This window comes from Argopecten irradians, chromosome 2 (assembly GCF_041381155.1).
Source record: "Argopecten irradians isolate NY chromosome 2, Ai_NY, whole genome shotgun sequence".
In the NCBI taxonomy this organism is placed as follows: Eukaryota; Metazoa; Mollusca; class Bivalvia; order Pectinida; family Pectinidae; genus Argopecten; species Argopecten irradians.
In genome coordinates this window covers 70,883,198-70,902,597 of record NC_091135.1, presented here as the reverse complement: position 1 = coordinate 70,902,597, position 19,400 = coordinate 70,883,198, and the positions used below count along the sequence as shown (strand labels likewise).

Below are 19,400 nucleotides of genomic sequence, written 5' to 3'. Positions count from 1 at the left end.
CTTACAATCGTGATTAAACTTCAAAGGGCTGATCGGCTTGCAGTGTTGTTTTGACACGTGTAGGAATTCGAAAATGGCGGCGGACGATAAAGCCTGAAATAGCTGGCAAAATCCATGCAGCCATGTATTCACCGGGCCTTAAATGTGTTTAGAGAATTATTCTAGTATTGTTGATTGATGGAGCGAATCAGCTTGATAATATTTCAGAAACTAGCCTAATAGCATATTGTTTATATTCAATGTCATGCAAATGTTTGAATCATTTGAACATTATACACGTTAGTTACAAACATTTGACCAACATCTGAATCGAATGAAAACGAAAGGGATACCAACATGGCTTCATATTATTGGAAAGGAAAACAAATACAACTTGCTGGTTTTGTTTTAATGACAGGACATTTTAATTATATCAAATTAATGAAATTATGATACTAAGAAAATATATAGTAAAAAACCGATACAGGTAAACTGTATCTCGGTACAATATTTTTTGGTGGTGCATTGCAATACCCCAATATACCGGTTAACCGCGGCAGCCCTAGTGATTATTAAGTAATATTGTACTGGGTCGCGACCAGTTATCATGCTCGTGCTAGTATGCTCGTATAGTATGATACTGTTGTGATAGTAGCTCATAAGAGCTAAATGTTATTTGTATAAAATATAAAACTTTAAATAAAATATATTGTAGTGCAAATGTAACTATAATGTACATTGTACAAGTTGCATATGAGCTCTTTGTGAAACCACAAACTTGCATGTACATGTTTATATATTGTACATGTACACAAATAGAAACAAGAAGCCCAGAGGGCCTGTATCACTCACCTGGTTTTTTGTTAGTAAGATTCTGACAATTAGAAAAATAAGCAAAATTGACTCCCAAAGTTTAATTTTGAATCACAACCATACAATGATGCTATTGATACCATACAAATATGCTATCCAATACATAGGTTCAGAGACAAAGTAATTCATATGAAAATAGTAGCCTAATTGACCTTTTTGACCTAGCATCTATTGCCGTTTAAGGCCCCGGGGGTCAGCCCTATCATTTGTTCAATATCAAATCCCAACTCTATGAGGATGCTACCATTGCATTATAAGTGCTCTTCCATTCTTAGTTGCAGAGAAGAAGTCGTTTATATGGAAATAGCCTTTTGACCCCACCCTTCAGGCTCCCGGGGGGGGGTTCAGCCCCATCATTTGCAAAATTTTTGAATCCAAACCCTATAAGGATGTAACCATTGCATTATGAGCGCAATCCCATGTTAAGTTGCAGAGAAAAAGTCATTTATATGGAAATTGACCACTTTTGACCCCGCCCCTCAGGCCCCCGGGGGTCAGCCCTATCATTTGCTCAATTTTGAATCCCCAGCCTACAAGGATGCTACCATTGCATTATGGGTGCTATACCATGCTTAGTTGCAGAGAAGAAGTCATTTATATGGAAATAGCCAAATTGACCCCTTTTGACCCCGCCCCTCAGGCCCCCCCGGGGGTCAGCCCTATCATTTGCTCAATTTTGAATCCCCAGCCTACAAGGATGCTACCATTGCATAATGGGTGCTATACCATGCTTAGTTGCAGAGAAGAAGTCATTTATATGGAAATAGCCAAATTGACCTCTTTTGACCCCGCCCCTCAGGCCCCCTGGGGATCAGCCCTATCATTTGTACAATTTTGAATCCCCACCCTATAAGGATGATATCATTGCATTATGGGTGCTATCCCATGCTTGGTTTCAGAGAAGAAGTTGTTTATATGGATATAGCCAAATTGACCCCTTTTGACCCCGCCCCTCAGCCCCCCTGGGAGTCAGCCCCATCATTTGTACAATTTTGAATCCCCACCCTATAACGATACTACAATTGCATTATGAGTGCTATCTCATGCTTAGTTTCAGAGAAGAAGTCGTTTATATGGAAATAGCCAAATTGACCCCATTTGACCCCGCCCCTCAGGCCCCCGGGGGGTCAGCCCCATCATTTGTACAATTTTGAATCCCCACCCTGTAAGGATGCTACCATTGCATTATGGGTGCTATCCCATGCTTGGTTTCAGAGAAGAAGTCGTTAATATGGAAATAGCCAAATTGACCCCTTTTGGCCCCGCCCCTCAGGCCCCTGGGGGGTCAGCCCAATCATTTGTACAATTTTCAGTTAGTAGCCCATAAGGATGCTACCAGTCAAATTTTATTGAAATCCAACCAGCGGTTATGGAGAAGAAGTCGATTGTTGACGGACGCTGGACGCCGGATGCCGGACGCTGCGGTATCCCATAAGCTCACCTCGGTCCTTTGGACCAGGTGAGCTAACAAGAAACGTCACTTTTGCATATAGTTATATATTATGCTATGGTTCAAACTAACCTATTATAGCCCCATTGGAGTATGGATCTATTACTAAAAATAACCCATAATTGCTATTTTCTTTGTAACAGGAGAGGAGAAAATATAGCGGACAGACCGGGATTCGAACCCGTCTTCGCCCTCGAAGACATACGAGACCATTCCAAACACCACCACCGTGGATTATTTAGTTGGGCGCCAATTCTGTAACAGGAGAGTAGAAAATGTAGCGGTTAGACCGGGATTTGGACCCAGGACCCTCCGAACACTAGCCGAGTGCTCTACCGACTGAGCTACCTTATCAACGATGATCAACCCAGTCCAATCCCGCTACATCTATATATATAGAGAATACACGGTTAGTATCTTAAACAAGAGGCCCATGGGCCTTAACGGTCATCTGACTCATGGCACAAAACAACAAAGTCAAAGTATAAAGCAAATTGGTTAACGATTAATATAAACAATACAAGGAACTCCTTAGTTCAATATGTAAGTTTCTGAAATAGGTAAATAGAATTTGTTGAACAAACTTGGTAGCCCTTCATCCAAATATGGTTGTAACCAATTCAAGGATTCATATGAGGAGTCGTCAGATTTTAAAGCCAAATTTCAGCAAAGCTCCCATTTTGGACCTCCGCCGTACTATCCCCATGGGTCTTAGCTCGGTCCTTTATAAAATATGATTGTCCTCACCTAAAGTTCCCCCTTCTGAATCAATTAAAACCCCTATAGAACAATTTTCATTGAGATCGGAGACTGAAACCTGAAAACAGGAAGTGGGCCAGTGGCCATCTTGGAATACCAAAATCTTTATGAAAACGTTTCCATGTAGTTCGGCATCAATTAAAACCCGAATAGACCAATTTTCATTGAGATCGGAGGTTGAAACCTTAAAACAGGAAGTGGGCCAGCGGCCATCTTGGAATACCAAAAATCTTTACGAAAATGTTGTATGTTGTTCGGCATCAATTAAACCCCTATAAAATCATTGAGATCGGAGACCGAAACCTGAAAACAGGAATTGGGTCAGCTAAAATTAAGAAAATTTGCCCTTTTGGGGCCCCACCCCTCAGCCCCTAGGGGTCAAACCAGACTCATTTATATAAAATATGATTGTCCTTCCCCAATGATGTTTCACACCAAATATGGATGAAATTCATCCAAGGATGAAGGAGGAGTAGGATTTTAAAGCTAAAATTAAGAAAATTTGCCCTTTTAAGGCCCTATCCCTCCCCCCCCTAGGGGTCGGACCAGGCTCATTTATATAATATATGATTGTCCATCCATAATGTTGTTTCACACCAAATATGGATGAAATCCATCCAAGGATGAAGGAGGAGTAGGATTTTAAAACTAAAATTAAGAAAATTTGCACGTTTGGGGCCCCACCCCTCAGCCCCAAGGAGTCGAACCAGGCTCATTTATATAAAATATGATTGTCCTTCCCCAATGATGTTTCACACCAAATATGGATGAAATTCATCCAAGGATGAAGGAGGAGTAGGATTTTAAAGCTAAAATTAAGAAAATTTGCCCTTTTAAGGCCCTATCCCTCAGCCCCTAGGGGTCGGACCAGGCTCATTTATATAATATATGATTGTCCATCCATAATGTTGTTTCACACCAAATATGGATGAAATCCATCCAAGGATGAAGGAGGAGTAGGATTTTAAAACTAAAATTAAGAAAATTTGCACTTTTTGGGGCCCCACCCCTCAGCCCCTAGGAGTCGGACCAAGCTCATTTATATAAAATATGATTGCCCATCCCAAATGATGTTTCACACTAAATATGGATAAAATCCATCTAAGGATGAGGAAGGAGTAGGATTTTAAAGCTAAAATTAAGAAAATTTGCCCTTTTGGGGCCCCACCCCTCAGCCCCTAGGGGTCGGACCAGGCTCATTTATATAAAATATGATTGTCCTTCCCCAATGATGTTTCACACCAAATATAGATGAAATCCATCCAAGGATGAGGAAGGAGTAGGATTTTAAAGCTAAAATTAAGAAAATTTGCCCTTTTGGGGCCCCACCCCTCAGCCCCTAGGAGTCGGACCAAGCTCATTTATATAAAAATATGATTGTCCTTCCCCAATGATGTTTCACACCAAATATAGATGAAATCCATCCAAGGATGAAGGAGGAGTAGGATTTTAAAGCTAAAATTAAGAAAATTTGCCCTTTTGGGGCCCCATCCCTCAGCCCCTAGGGGTCGGACCAGGCTCATTTATATAAAATATGATTGTCGTTCCCCAATGATGTTTCACACTAAATATGGATGAAATCCATCCAAGGATGAAGGAGGAGTAGGATTTAAAAGCTTAAATTAAGAAAATTTGCCCTTTTGGGGCCCCGCCCCTCTGCCCCTAGGGGTCGGACTTATCTCATTTATATAAAATATGATTGTCCTTCCCCAAGGATGTTGCACACCAAATATGGATGTAATTCACTCAAGGGTTTAGGAGGAGTAGGCTTTTGTATAAATAGTTTTACGCACGATGTACGGCGGACGGCGCACGGCGGACGGCGCACGACGACGGACGAAACACGATGACAATAGGTCATCCTGACCTTCGGTCAGATGACCTAAATACAAGGTTTATTTTGGTGCGAGACTTAGGAAAGCCGAAATGACGAGGCTTTGCCGAGTCATCTCGGCTTTCCGTGTCAAGCACCAAAATATACATTGTATTGTAAGATACTAACCGTGTATTCTGTTTATCCTGCAACCATTATGGCATTCAAAACGAAAGCAAATTGACAGTTCCTTACTTTGTTTCGCTCGAAGCGAGACGATTCTTTGATGCGGAGGTAAAGATTCATTCACTTAACCGAATGAGAGTGCACTCCTTTTTACTGCCGTGGGAAATAAATAAGCGCATTCACAAACAGTCACCGTAATTCTATTCAGTGTGATATATCACTGAAAGGAAATGAAAATACTCAAATAACAATAAATACCCATTAAAGAATTACTTAACAATACATACCCTTGTCATGAGCCAAGAAAAAGACGGCACCGCCATACGAGATTTTCGATATCGTAAAAATGACATCATTTCGGTGAATGTGATGTCACGTTTTAGCGGGACTGAATGACGTTTCATTCACCGGAAGGTTCAAGTTCTGGGTCAAGTTAGAAAAAGTGCCGTCAGATATGGAACAAATTCACGTGATCGTATTGACGGATAAAGCATATCGAATTATCGGATAAAGCACAAGTTTATCCGGTAGTAGTTATGGGTCAGTATGTGGGACAGTTGCAGGATAAATATATATATATATATATATATACAGCAAGACATGTGTTAAAATATGACCAGTATATGTAAAGATATAATACAACTTACAAATAATTGTTCGACGGGAGCATTTGTTACATGTACACTCTTCTTAGGAATTTGATGCAAGTTCCACTATACACATTGTACCCCCAAGTATTGCATCGATTCTGTACTGTTTGGCGTTGGCTCTGCCATGCAAATAAATCTATTTTTGCATTCGAGTTTTATTTCATACAATGCCAAGTATTAGAAAATATTTTGAGATCATTCAGTTTAAAGCAATTTCATCTATTTTAGCAGAAAATCCATTCTCCAATTAGGCTTTTATCATTAATGTAAGTTTAGATGATGGTTCCCCGACCCGTAATACTGTACATTTTTGTGTTGTAGTTGTCTCCCCTGTCATTCGACTAGAAATAACTTTTTTCTTCACATGCAGTCATAGGCCTAGCTGTCAAATACTGGCGAATTGGCCGGACTTGTTTCTACGACAACAAACCGACCCTTCGTACAGTATACACAATAAAGAGTCGATGGTACTGTGTAAGATTGTGACGAAAGAACCAAGGAACCGGTGCTCAACTCAAAGCCCCATCAAAGGACGATTTGGTGCATTTCAACATAGCCATTTGTAGCTAAGAATAAAGTTTCGTACCTTCACGTTGCCGTCGTTCCGATTTATGATGCTTTTTATGCTTCTTCCCCATCCTGATGCAGTTAATCTGCGAATGTAAGGCAGACAAAGACAGATTGATGTTTTGTCGGCGTACAAGCGTCCCAATGACGCAGATAACGCGGAGTGTCTAATATGAAGTACGGTCTAAAAGTCGGAACATTTCGAGATAAAACAATATTTTTGATTATCAAATGAAAACAATATAAAATCAAAGGATTATCATTTCTATTTCTGATAACTACATATTTGATGAAATTTTGAGGAAAACTGCCGCAAACAACATCAATATCTACACGTGGAGAACATTAGTCCGCTAAACCTGCGTATTGGTCCGGTGTGTTTCATGCTTTAGTTCACGCATGGAATTAACTTGTTATTCTTCTTACAAGTAGAAATCATCGGTAGACAACAGTGTTTAAACTTTACAACATGGCTGACTTTATTCAAGTGGTGCGTAAACAACGTGTGCGCATTTATACAATTTCCGGTTTACAAAGTAGAAACTAATACCGGATATTATCCGATAACACACTATTGGACATGTTACATCCTTTCTCCTTTGAGGAAAGAAATTATTATCCATTACTTTTAGTATACGTTAATCATATACATATATATATATATATTCATGAACTTCGTTATTATCTGTTTGAAAGCAAATTATGATGTCTTTTCATTCTGAGTCTCTTGAACATTATTAAACACAATTTTTTTTTTAAATCAATGTCTTGACTTTTTCCTTTCATATTCAATATTTCACATTCATTGAATTACATATATTATATGAACACAATAAATGTCAATGTTAACTCTTGAAACATTATAACTCAATTAACACTTTAACTTCATGTACTGGTATTGTTAGGAGCTTTTCGCAAATACTAATACCTGTTTTGACTCAAGTCACACTGTCTGTTTATGTACCACACTCAAAGTCTCGAAACCTAGATGGCAGATTGATTTGCCCTCCTTTGCTTGTCACACTTCGTTTTGGTGAGCTGATTGTTGGTTTGTCCTGCTGTAGGTTTCTCGGATGGGACCACAGGCACATTTAACGGTACCACAGGCGGGTCTGACGGTATCACCGGAGTGTCCAGTGCTGGAATTATTTCGGGCTCAACAAAGTCTCTCTCCTGGTCGCGAGGGTTAACGTTGGTCTCCTTAGACAATCTTAGATGACGACGGTTGCGGCGGTATTTTCTCCCATCGTTTGTAGCGACATCATATGACCTGATGTTGACTTTTTCCTGGACAACACCCTTTTTTCCATTGTCCGTTTCTGTCATTAGGTGCAATCCTAACAATTTGTCCATTTTCTAGCGGTTTCAAGTCTTGAGCACTTTGATTATAGTATTTTGCCTGGCGTTCCTTCACTCCCTTTAACTGTTTTGATACAGTGGTAGTTTCAGGGACTTGAGGTCTCAGCAAACTACCTTTCGTCGGGAGTAGTGCCTTTGTTCTCCTGTTCATTAGTCGTTGAACAGGACTAGTCCCCATCTGTTGAGATGGAGTGTTGCGGAAATCTAGCAGTGCTAGATACGGATCAGATTTCGACAATAACGCACGTTGCATAAGACGTTTCGCTGTTTTCACGGCTTGTTCCGATTTTCCATTGCTCTGAGGATATGTAGGCGACGAAGTTACATGTTCGAAACACCAATCCTTTGCAAACTGTCTGAATGCGTCGGAGCTGAATTGTGGACCGTTGTCCGTGACGAGAGTGTCCGGAATTCTGTATCTCGCAAACTGTCCTCGTAGCACGTGTACCACTGTCGGCGTTCGTGTATCCTCGAGATAGTCGACTTCCCAGTAGTTGGAGTAGTAGTCCACTGTGACGAGATACTCTTTGTTATTGAACGTGAATAAGTCAGATCCTAGTTTAGCCCATGGTCTGTCGGGTATTTCGTGTGACACAAGCGTTTCTTTAGACTATTTATCGTCAAATGACCGACACACGTCACACCTTTCGATGTAGTCTCGTATCTCTGCGTTCATACCTGGCCAGTACACTATTTCCCGCGCTCTGCGTAGGCAGCCCTCGATGCCGATATGTGATGAGTGTATTTTCGCTCGCACGTCGGATCGTAGTGCATTCGGGAAAACTGCACGCTCGCTGCGGAAGATAATACCGTCTTGCACAGATAGTTCATCCCGTATGTTGAAATAGGGTTTCGCTTGTTCAGGTACGAGTGTGACCTTTTCGGGCCATCCCTGTAATATTACGTTACGGAGGATTTGTAGGTTTTCGTCGTTTCCCGTCTTCCGTTGTATTTCATGGAGTTTCTCCTCACCTAATGGTAAAAACTGGGTCATGTTTATAGATTCAACGTCCTTTATAAATGTAGACGCGTTTTCCTCACCTGTTTGTGGCAGGTAGGCTCGGCTGAGTGTGTCTGCAAGGTACATTTCCTTTCCCGGGTGATACACGATGTCGAAATCGTACGTCTGTAATCGTAGAAGCATGCGTTGTAGTCGCTTCGGAGCACACAAGATGGATTTCTTAATGATCATTTCAAGTGGCTTGTGATCACTTTGTACTGTTACGAATCGTCCGTACGCATACTGGTGAAACTTTTTTAGCCCAAACACGACTGCTAACAGCTCTTTCTCGATTTGAGCATATCTCGTTTCTACGTCCGTAAGCGCGCGGCTCGCGTAGGCAATAGGTTGACCTTTTTGCATGATCGCTGCACCTAGACCTTTCTCGGACGCATCACACTGTATAGTTAGCTCTTCCTTCGGGTCGTAGTACCTTAGGACATGTTCTGATTTCACAAGATCTTTGATTTCTTTCATTGCTTTCTCATGAACGTCCATCCAACACCATTCAGCGTCCTGAAGAGTCAATTTTCGCAACGGTTCACATTTGTCACTCAGGCCGGGCACGAACTTACTTAGGTAGTTCACAAATCCGATAAAGCGACGGACTCCGGCGACATCTGTCGGATTAGGCATCTCGGACACAGCCTTCACTTTTTCAGGGTCTGGCTTCAGGCCATCCGCAGTGATTAAGTGACCTATGAATTTCACTTCTCGCTTGCGAAGCTTGAGCTTTTCTTTGTTTAACTTTATGCCTTTTTCACGGCACCGTTCTAGTAAAGCACACAGCTTTTGTCATGGTCGATAATGGCCTCCGCCTCAGTGCCTCCTTCTCCGTAGATCAATATGTCGTCGACGATACTACGGACGCCGGGTAAGCCTTCGATGGCTTGGTTCTGTCGGCGCCGGAATTCCTCTGGGGCCACGGATATTCCAAATGGTAAGCGGAGCCAGCGATAACGGCCAAAGGGGGAATTGAACGTTGTCAGCATGGAGCTCTCGTCATCGAGTTCCACGTGCCAAAACCCGTTCCGTGCGTCGACAACAGATAATATTTTCGCACGTGCGAGGTCTGGTAAGATGTCTTCGATGGTCGGCAGGGGATAGTGGCTTCTCTTCTATACAAATTCTAAGTTTATCTGGTTTCACAACTGTCACCATACTTGACACCCAGGGTGTCGGCTCTGTTACTGGTGTGAGTACCCTAGAAATTCTAGACGGTCTCTTAATGCGAGTGGTGATTCGAGGAGGGTGTACCTTAGGTGTTACTGTCGGATCAACAACTAAATGGAATTTTCCTTCGAATTTCCCTAGTCCTTCGAACACATTGGCGTATGTTTTTGTTATGTCATCATACGAGAGAGACGGTTTTGGAGTGTCTGTGATCGACAGGATGTTTTCGTATTGACCCTTCACGAGCTCCATATCCTGTAGTAACTTATTTCCCAGTAGTGGTGTTACACATTTGTCGAATACAACAAAGTCTGACTTGTATTTCTTGTCATTTTTCGGATTAGTGATTTCAATTTCACATTTTCCTAATGGCGTGATTGTTGTTTTATTGTACATTTTGAGCACACTCGACGTCGGTTTAAGTTGAACATCTTTTGGAACAAGTTCTCGCGAGATTACATTACAAGTAGCACCTGTGTCTAATTGGAATAATGTGCGGTTTTCACCAATGTCTATTGCTGCTCGTATGTCTTTGGACACATTTACCGTGTACACGTTGTGTTCTGTGACAGCTGTGAGCTGGAAATCGTCACCATATTCTTCATCATATTTCACCTTTTGTTTACCCTTTTTCTGCGGATACTTTTTCTTTTTGGACTTTTGTTTTCGGAGTTCATCACATTTTGATTCAAAGTGATTTTCTTCGTTACACTTTCTGCATGTTTCTCCAAATGCTGGACATTTCTCTCTCTTATGTTCATGTTCATATCCACAAAATTTACATGGAAGTTTACCCTGACTAGTATTACTAGTACCGGTGAACTTTGGCTTTGGTTTCACTTTATTTTTGTGTACGGTCGCAGCTGCGCCGGCATCATCTAGGGTATTTACGCTTCGCTTTGTCAGTTCACTTGTCCTACACAACTCTTCGGCTTTGTCTAGTGTCAAATCGCTTATTCGAAGAAGTCGTTCGCGTAACTGTGGATCGTTTATACCACACACAATTTTGTCTCGGACGAGCGAGTCGGTTAACTCCCCAAAATTACATGATTTAGACAGAGTCTTTATGTCTGTTATGAATTTGTCCATCGTTTCATCACCCTGGTGAATCCGCATATTAAACTCGAATCTTTCTACGGTCTCGTTTTTCTTTTGTTTACAGAAACTTTCAAACTTTGTTAGGGCATCATTCATAGTTCTATCCTTTTCCTCTTTATCCCATTTCATGTTGTTATAGATCTCCCTCCCATCGGAACCAATGAGGTATTTGAACATTTTGAGTTTTTCAGTCTCTTCCGTTTCTTTTAGGGCAAGGTCAGAAAACAACTCAAACTCCTCTTTCCACTTTGTCCGATCATCTGCGATTGTTTTGGACGAAAAGTTTATTTTATTTGGTGGGGGAATCCTTTCAAGAGCCATTCTTATGTTGTTTTAATGTCTCTGTGACTATTTGGACTTCAGTTTGGCTATTCTCTGGCCGACACTGTTATTTTACCTGACCACGTTGTCGAACAACTGCAACAGCTCGTAGTAAAAAATGTCTATTTACGACGATTTTTTTTCTTACAAAACATTCGCGTTCTTTTCAGACTTACTGACACCATGGTTCATGCTTTAGTTCACGCATGAAATTAACTTGTTATTCTTCTTACAAGTTGAAATCATCGGTAGACAACAGTGTTTAAACTTTACAACATGGCTGACTTTATTCAAGTGGTGCGTAAACAACGTGTGCGCATTTATACAATTTCCGGTTTACAAAGTAGAAACTAATACCGGGATATTATCCGATAACACACTATTGGACATGTTACACGGTGGACTTTTCGTGATGAAGTTTGACTCCGGATCCATATCAAAGTGTTCAGTAGGACACCCTCTTTCAAAAAAATAATGGTGTCAATTTTTTTGACCATGTGGAGGGGTCAAGGGTCAAAGGTCAAGTGGACTATAAGCTGAAAAACTGCAAAAGACTGGCGGGAGTGCCATTATATTTTGACATTTAGAGCGCATAACTTGATTTTTCTTCGTCAATATATGTTTAATTCATTCACTTAAGACTTTTCTGTTTGTTCATGATGGGAAATATTTGAAAAAGGTCAGATGGAATTAAGGTCAATTAAAGGTCATACTAGTTACATGTAGCTGGTTTCTTTCATACCCAAATAAAATTAAAACATAGTGAAATCAATGCTTACATATATATAACGGCAAAGTACATGTATTGAAAATTAAGTGCTAACTGTACAAAAATATATAACATATGAATGATAACCCCATTACAGAAGATTTATTTAGAAATCATCAAAATTAACCCCCATTGCAACTTATTTTATACCCCAGCAATCTTCATTTCGACCACAAAAACAGACTTTTTCAAAAGTAAATTTCTTGGAAACGCAACCATAGTACATGTTTAGGTATTGAACATCATATCAATGTTATGGCATATATCTGCGCTAAAAATCTTAAAAATCAAAATCCATAGTCAGTCATCCATTTTTTGTCAAATTATCAATCAAAATATGCTGTTCTCATAACTTTTTTCGCATGTTTTTTTCCTAAATTTCATATAAATTATGCCAAATTATCAAAAATTAGGTGCCAAATTTACAAAAATATATTACATATGGATGATAGCCCCATTACAGACGATGTATTTAGAAAATTATCAAAATCAACCCCCTAGCAACTGATTTTATACCCCAGCAACCGAAAACCAACCTTCATTTCGGCCACATAAAACAGACCTTTTAAAAAGTAAATTTATTGGAAACGGAACCGTTATCTGGTATTGAACATCATATCAGTATTATATGAAATATATATTATACAAATATAGCATTTTGGTGAGGTCGATACATGGTTATATCGACCAAAGAAAAAATATTGACCGAGGACGTAGTCCGAGGTCGATATTTTTTCTATGGTCGATATAACCATGTATTGACCGAAATCAAAATGCTATAATTGTTTTATTATTTTTTCTGAAATTGTTACATTTTGAAATGAGTGTGAAACTAAATGAGCATCGCATTTTAAATTCTGCTTCGTGATGACAGTTACAATCTTTTGACTTTGTAACAAGTATAATTCAAAAACAACATATTAAAACAGTATCAATTGATGCACTTTAAGCTTTTATTACATGAACCCGGTGCATGCGTGTTTGTAAATTGCATACATGTACATGTACTCCATTATACATGTAGCTCCATGTCTTAAGGACAGTCAATTAAATGTATAGTTTGTTCTCCGTTGAAATAATACACTTCGACGTCAAACATATATTAACAGATTCAGATTGACATTAAGATACATTATCTTATGCTTAGTACTCCATTCCGTAAAATGAAAGTCGTATACATACAGTAGGATTAGCCTAGGCCTAATGTTGTAAGTAGCCTAGGTGTAATTTTAAAAATAAATATCAAACGTATTCACTATTCAATGGCTCCAGACGCTTAATGTATGTTATTCGATTGTTTCCAACTCTCCTATACCGTGTTTATATTGAAACTTTAAAAGTTTAAACTGTAGTCATCAGCTGGAAGTCGTCATCATCTTTGTTAGAAACCTAAACAATCAACGTCGTCTGTCACATTTTGTGGTTACGCTTCAAACTAAGGTCATCAAAGCGTTTGTTTCAAAGCGCCAGGAACACTAAGCGTTTTGGTAACGTCGACGATAACGTTATCTAAAAATAACCGTGCAATATACTTTTTCTATAAACTACTTCCGGAAAAATCGTGCAATATAGTTTTTTATCGGTGATCACGTGGCGTGTTTTTGACCAATGAGAAGTGACAAAAAATCCAGAAAAATAATAAATATATATATATGCTAAATAAAACCTCATTGAATAAAAATCAGTAATCAGGCATCCATTTTTTTTTAATTATCAATCAAAAAATACTGTTTTCATTACTTTCAAGAAAAGGATTTTAGCATATTTTTTACGATATTTCATATATCGGTATATTTTGCCAAACTTTGGAAAATTATATCTGCCTTTACAAAAACATATTACATATGGATGATAGCCCCTATACAGGTGATTTGTTTAGAATTTGGTCAAAATTAAACCTTCCTAGTAACTGAATATAGCACCCGTCAGCAATGGATGGAAAATGACAGAACATGGACATCTAGTGCCTGTGATGACAATGTGTGCCGCTGCACCCGACGGGATATATGCATATGCATATTTAGTGTTGTTACCATTATGATAATGTGCAAAGAATACATAACTGGCATGTCGATTTTCTAAAAAGAGTTTCAAATATTTGACAGATGGGGAAAATAGGACACAAATCATAGTACCAGTTTCCCATAAAATGACCCATGATTTTCCTTATAAAAATGTTTTAAGAGTTTAAGAGCTCATTTCTCTAAACATGTATTGAAGCATTCTCTTACAAACTTATTTGTTCCAATGTAAAAAGAATAAAAGGTATTTTACTTTTAAACTTGAGTTTCTGGTTACCAAAGCCCCATATTTGTATATTTGAACATGGTCCTATCGCATGATCGATTAATTGACGCTCCATTTAAAGATATTGTTAAATATTATTTACTGGTGAAAACGAATTGAAACCATGGCAACCAAATGTTTCTCCATTGTTTATAAATCCACGGAAATCTCTATTGAAGGATGAGATATTCCATGTTATAGACATCTATGAGTTATTCTAATTGACAAAGTTTAAACATATTTGATCCAACAACTAATGAGTTGTTGGTTCTTTTACAAAACTTGTGTATAGTGACCAGGTTACCATGGCAACCATTCTGTCAACAAATGAAAACTTGCTTGCTCATCTGTACATGTCCTTCAACATTACTGTGAAGATAAATTGATATTAGCCCAGTATTTCAAGAGTTGTCTGGAGTAATGTTTTTTTCTTCTTTCTACAAAAGACTTGTGTGTATATTGACATATGGTTACAATAGCAACCAACATAATTTTGACAAATTTTTTATCTGAAAGTATTATAAAACATTCTGCTATAAATAATTAGCATACTAAATGCTAAAATGATACGAATTAAAAGGTGATCTACCTTTAAATTTGTATTGCATATTTGACCATATGACCTTTGACCCCTTACTTTGACCTCACCGCATGGTCAAAAAAACTGACACCATCATTTTTTCGAAAGAGGATGACCTACTGAACACTTTGGTATATGATGTCAAATTTCATCAAGAAGTGCCCACGGAACCCACAAAACCCCACATAAGCCACCGGAATATATAAGATTTTTAAATTTCCCGCGTTTCGTAGAATAGCGGGAAATATTTGTCCTGCAGTTACATAACGTACACGTGGCATTGTATAGCACGTGCGGTTTTTTATTCGTCCAATGAGATTAGGTGGGCTAGTAGGGTATCGGGTAGCGAGGTTTGGTCATTCTAGCGTTCGGTTAGCTACAGGAACGACCTATTCAATTTTTTCTCACGTAATCATGGAGAGTCAGCAGACACTACTCGACAAACTGGAGACCATCATGACTTCAAAATTAGAGACTTTCAAAGTAGAAATCAGCGAGTCACAGAAAATGATTTCTGAAGCTCAATTCTCCAGGTTTTCGGAGATTTCTCCTTATCATTTTAAGAAGAAAGGAAACGAAGAACAGTTTAAAGTAAACGCCAAAATCAACATGAAATTGCAGGAGGCGCATACATCTTTACAAGAAAACCCTTTACATAATGCGCATACGGAGAGAGCTAGTGCCAGTATAGCGGAAGGTATGGACATTGTTAAGCACAGGCAGAAATTGATAAAAATGGCCGACTCATCAGAAACTGGTTGGAAAGTCGTCGAGGAATACGAAACAAATGCTTTAGCGGAGGATTCCGAGGACGAGAAGCGTATTACTAGGGCAGAGGCTAGGGCGCAACGGAAGATAAAAACCCAGAGAACCACTCGACAGAAGCGTTATTTCCCCTATGGTACCCCCGCGAGACAACACACTCAGAGCCAAGCGGGTGCAGCGGACACGACGACGGCGGGTGGGAGCAGGCGACCAGGATTGTGCTTCGCGTGCGGAAAGCCCGGTCACTGGAGGGTAGACTGTATGCAGAAAGGCACAAATAAGATAAGTAACACTTTTTGTTTTTTGTGTGGAAGCACGTTTGTCAGTGAGAGACGTATTTGTAGCGTATGAGGATATGTTGGACGAAACACGTGTTGCTACGTCCAGTTCTGCTTCAGTGGGTAATTTTACTACCGTAGTGGGGTCGACAGGTGAAAGGTCAGATTCAAAGGTCAGGTCACCCGTAGGAATGTTGCGTAGTGCTTTACATGAATGGGAGAGTATAGGTGCATGTTCGAATGTTTTAAATGTGATACGTGACGGTTATAGGTTACCTATGTATTCAATGCCGGATTGCATTGTTTTAAGAAATAATAAATCGGCACTTGACAATGCGGGTTTTGTACAGCAGGAGATAGAAACATTGCTTTTGAAAGGTTGTATAAGAGAAGTAGATACTATTCCAAAGGTGGTCAATCCATTGACTGTAGCTGGCAATAAGGAGAAGTTGCGTTTGGTGTTAGATTGTCGACACATAAACCCTTGTTTGTTTAAATACAGGTTCAGGTACGAGGATTCAACAGTAGCATTAGATTTGTTTAGGAAGGGAGATTGGGTTTTTACGTTCGATCTCAAATCAGCTTATCACCATATCGAGATTTTTCCAGATCATAGAACATTTCTAGGATTTTCTTGGGTCGTGAACGGCCAGGTGAGATATTTCGTTTTTAATGTATTGCCATTTGGCCTTTCCACAGCAGGGTATATTTTTACAAAGGTCACTCGTGTATTGGTCAAATGCTGGCGCTCAAAGGGTCACAGGGTTATCATGTATCTCGATGACGGCATCGGGGGTAAAGCTACGGAAGCTGAGGCTAGCGACCTGAGTAGGTCGGTACAGGGCGATTTGATAAGATTTGGTTTTATGATTGCAGAGCAAAAATGTAGCTGGGTGCCAAGTCAGGAAGCTATATGGTTGGGGTTACGTTGGTCATTCTCTGAGGGATTGGTTTTTGTACCGGACAGCAAGATAGAGAGGTTGAAATCGGCGTTACGTACTCTATTGGATAACGTATCGCGTGATCGATGCTGGGTGACAGCGAGGCAGTTGGCTGCACTAGTAGGTCAGATTATCGCTATGAAGGTAGCTATGGGTCCTGTCGTCAGAATGATGACGAGGCATATGTATGCCAGTGTGATGATGAAGGCAAGTTGGGATTCCAACGTTTTGATATTAAAGGAAGCTTTAGACGAACTACGATTTTGGTTTTACAATGTTGAAAGTTTGAACGGTGCTCAGATAGACAGGTCTTACAAGCATGATTTTGTAGTGTATAGCGATGCCTCGGCTACAGGTTACGGGGGGTACATATTGCACGTAAATAAAAGTGAGGTTCTGGGTGAATGGACAGATACAGAGAGCAAGGAAAGCTCAACTTGGAGAGAACTGGAGGCTGTACGTCGTATGCTTTTGCATTACAATGGAAGCCTGGTAGGGCAATGCCTGGTAGGGCAGAAGGTGTTGTGGTATACCGATAGTCAGAATGTAGCTTCTATATTGGTAAATGGTAGCAAGGTACCGATACTGAATGAGAAGGCTGTAATGATCAGAGAGGATTGCCTTAGCAGAGGTCTTAGATTGTTGCCAGCCTGGGTGCCAAGGGCGGATAATCAATTGGCGGATAGATACAGTAAGACGGCTGACAGTGATGACTGGTATATACGGAACAGTGTGTTCATTGAGCTCAATGAGAAATGGGGAGAGTTTACAGTAGACAGGTTCGCTAATGATAATAATGCAAAATGTGAGGTTTTCAACTCGAGGTGGTGGTGTCCTGGGACAGCGGGCATAGACGGTCTGGGTCAGGTCTGGGCTGGCCAGAACAATTGGCTAGTACCGCCCCCCCTGCTTTGATACCGCAGGTTGTTGATAAAATGATGGACGAGAAAGCCATGGGTACTCTGGTAGTGCCATACTGGACTTCTGCTCCATTCTGGCCTGTGATAGCTCCAAGGGGAGACAAATACGCGTTTTTCGTGAAAGAGCATAAAAATATTACCTTCGGGCAGTGTAGTTGCCGGAAAAGGAAAGAACGGGGTTTTTGGTAGGGACGGGGGTCCGGAGATGATTGCTTTAAGGCTGAGGTTTTGATCCAAATTGCTTTTGTGATTTCAGGTGTCGGGCTACTCACAAACATAGATGAGGCAATCAAGCGTACAGGGCAACATACCACCCGGACACACGATTTGGCCAAGAAAATGGCGGGATTCATTTTAAAAGCGAGGAGCGACAAGACTGTTGAAAAGTATTATAACGCGTTCAAAAGGTGGGAGACTTTCGCAAAACAGGACAACGTTTGTCATCTTCCCGCACAACCGGTACAAGTAGCCTTATACTTGACTCATATTTTGGATACGGGCGGATCTGGTAGCATGGTTACTGCCGCAATTTACGGAATTAAATGGGCGCATTCGATCAACGGATTCGAAGATCCCACAGTGAACAGTTTTGTTAAAAATTTGATGGAGGCCGCTAAAAGGCAGGTGCGAGCGCCCAGGAGGAAGAAGGACTGTGTGTCAGCGGACATGTTGATATGTTTGTGCGATATTCATAAGGACTCTAGGGACATTTCAGTGGTGCGAGACTTGGCTATGATTGTTTTATGTTTTGCGGGATTTTTAAGGTACAATGAGTTGAGTGAGTTGCGATGCGAGGATGTGTCATTTCATGAATCTTGTTTGAAGTTAAACATTAGAAAGAGTAAAACGGATCAATATAGATTAGGAAACGAGGTGGTGATTGCGAAAGGTAAGACTGTGGCATGTCCTTATTTGATGTTAAAAAGGTTTATGGGTCTGTCTGGAGCAACGGTGAGTTCAAAAGATTATTTGTTCAAACCACTGTTTCGTAGTAAGGCAGAATGCAAGCAGATATATAAGCAAAAACCTTTGAGCTATACAAGGGCCAGGGAATGCGTTGTAAAGAGGTTAAACGAGGTAAGTAAAGGACTAGACTTAGGGTTACATTCTCTTAGGGCTGGCGGTGCTACAGAAGCTGCTAATGGCAATGTAAACGAAAGGTGCTGGAAAAGGCACGGAAGATGGAGAAGCGATGTGTCAAAAGATGGCTACGTGGCCGATTCGCTTCAGAACAGATTGGAAGTTACGAAGCAACTAGGGCTGTAGATTAATATGCACTTGTAGATAATTATGACTACCCTTTCCCGTTCTTTTTTATATCTAGATGCCGAGCAGCTAACTGCATACAATTAGTTTGTTGTTATTTAGTTATATAGTTAGGGAGTATATGGAGGACTGGTTTTTTTCCTTATATATAGTGTATATATTAGACAACAACAAAAAAATAAAATTTAAAAAACCCTAATGATATAGGCAGGTTTAGCGATGTATTAGTATTTTTTTTTTTAAAACCCTAATAATATGTTCTAATTCTTTATTTCTTTAAAGAGGATTGCACACAGCCCTAGGGCCACTAGATGCTCTCCTCGACACATATGACAATACAATATATACATGACAATACATTAGAATA

General features: G+C 40.1%; 2 protein-coding genes across 2 annotated transcripts in view; one reads left to right on the top strand and one right to left on the bottom strand.

Annotated features, from left to right (window-relative positions):
* The window catches only part of LOC138316831 (bromodomain-containing protein 9-like), a 66,152-nt gene extending 59,403 nt beyond the window's left edge, over positions 1–6,749 (bottom strand). Inside the window, exons 1-2 of the mRNA XM_069258486.1 lie at positions 6,637–6,749; positions 6,297–6,363 (exon numbers count right to left, since the gene is read on the bottom strand). Of these exons, the coding sequence (XP_069114587.1) occupies positions 6,297–6,363; positions 6,637–6,678 (109 nt within the window). The 5' untranslated portion in view covers positions 6,679–6,749. The remainder of the gene's footprint in view (positions 1–6,296; positions 6,364–6,636) is intronic.
* An 8,327-nt stretch (positions 6,750–15,076) lies between these two features.
* LOC138316830 (uncharacterized) lies at positions 15,077–19,182 on the top strand. Its single transcript, XM_069258484.1, has 3 exons — positions 15,077–15,941; positions 15,973–17,750; positions 17,957–19,182. Exons 1-3 carry the CDS (start codon positions 15,176–15,178, stop codon positions 19,031–19,033), a joined length of 3,621 nt encoding a protein of 1,206 aa, XP_069114585.1. The 5' UTR covers positions 15,077–15,175; the 3' UTR covers positions 19,034–19,182.
* The last annotated feature ends 218 nt before the right edge of the window (positions 19,183–19,400 follow it).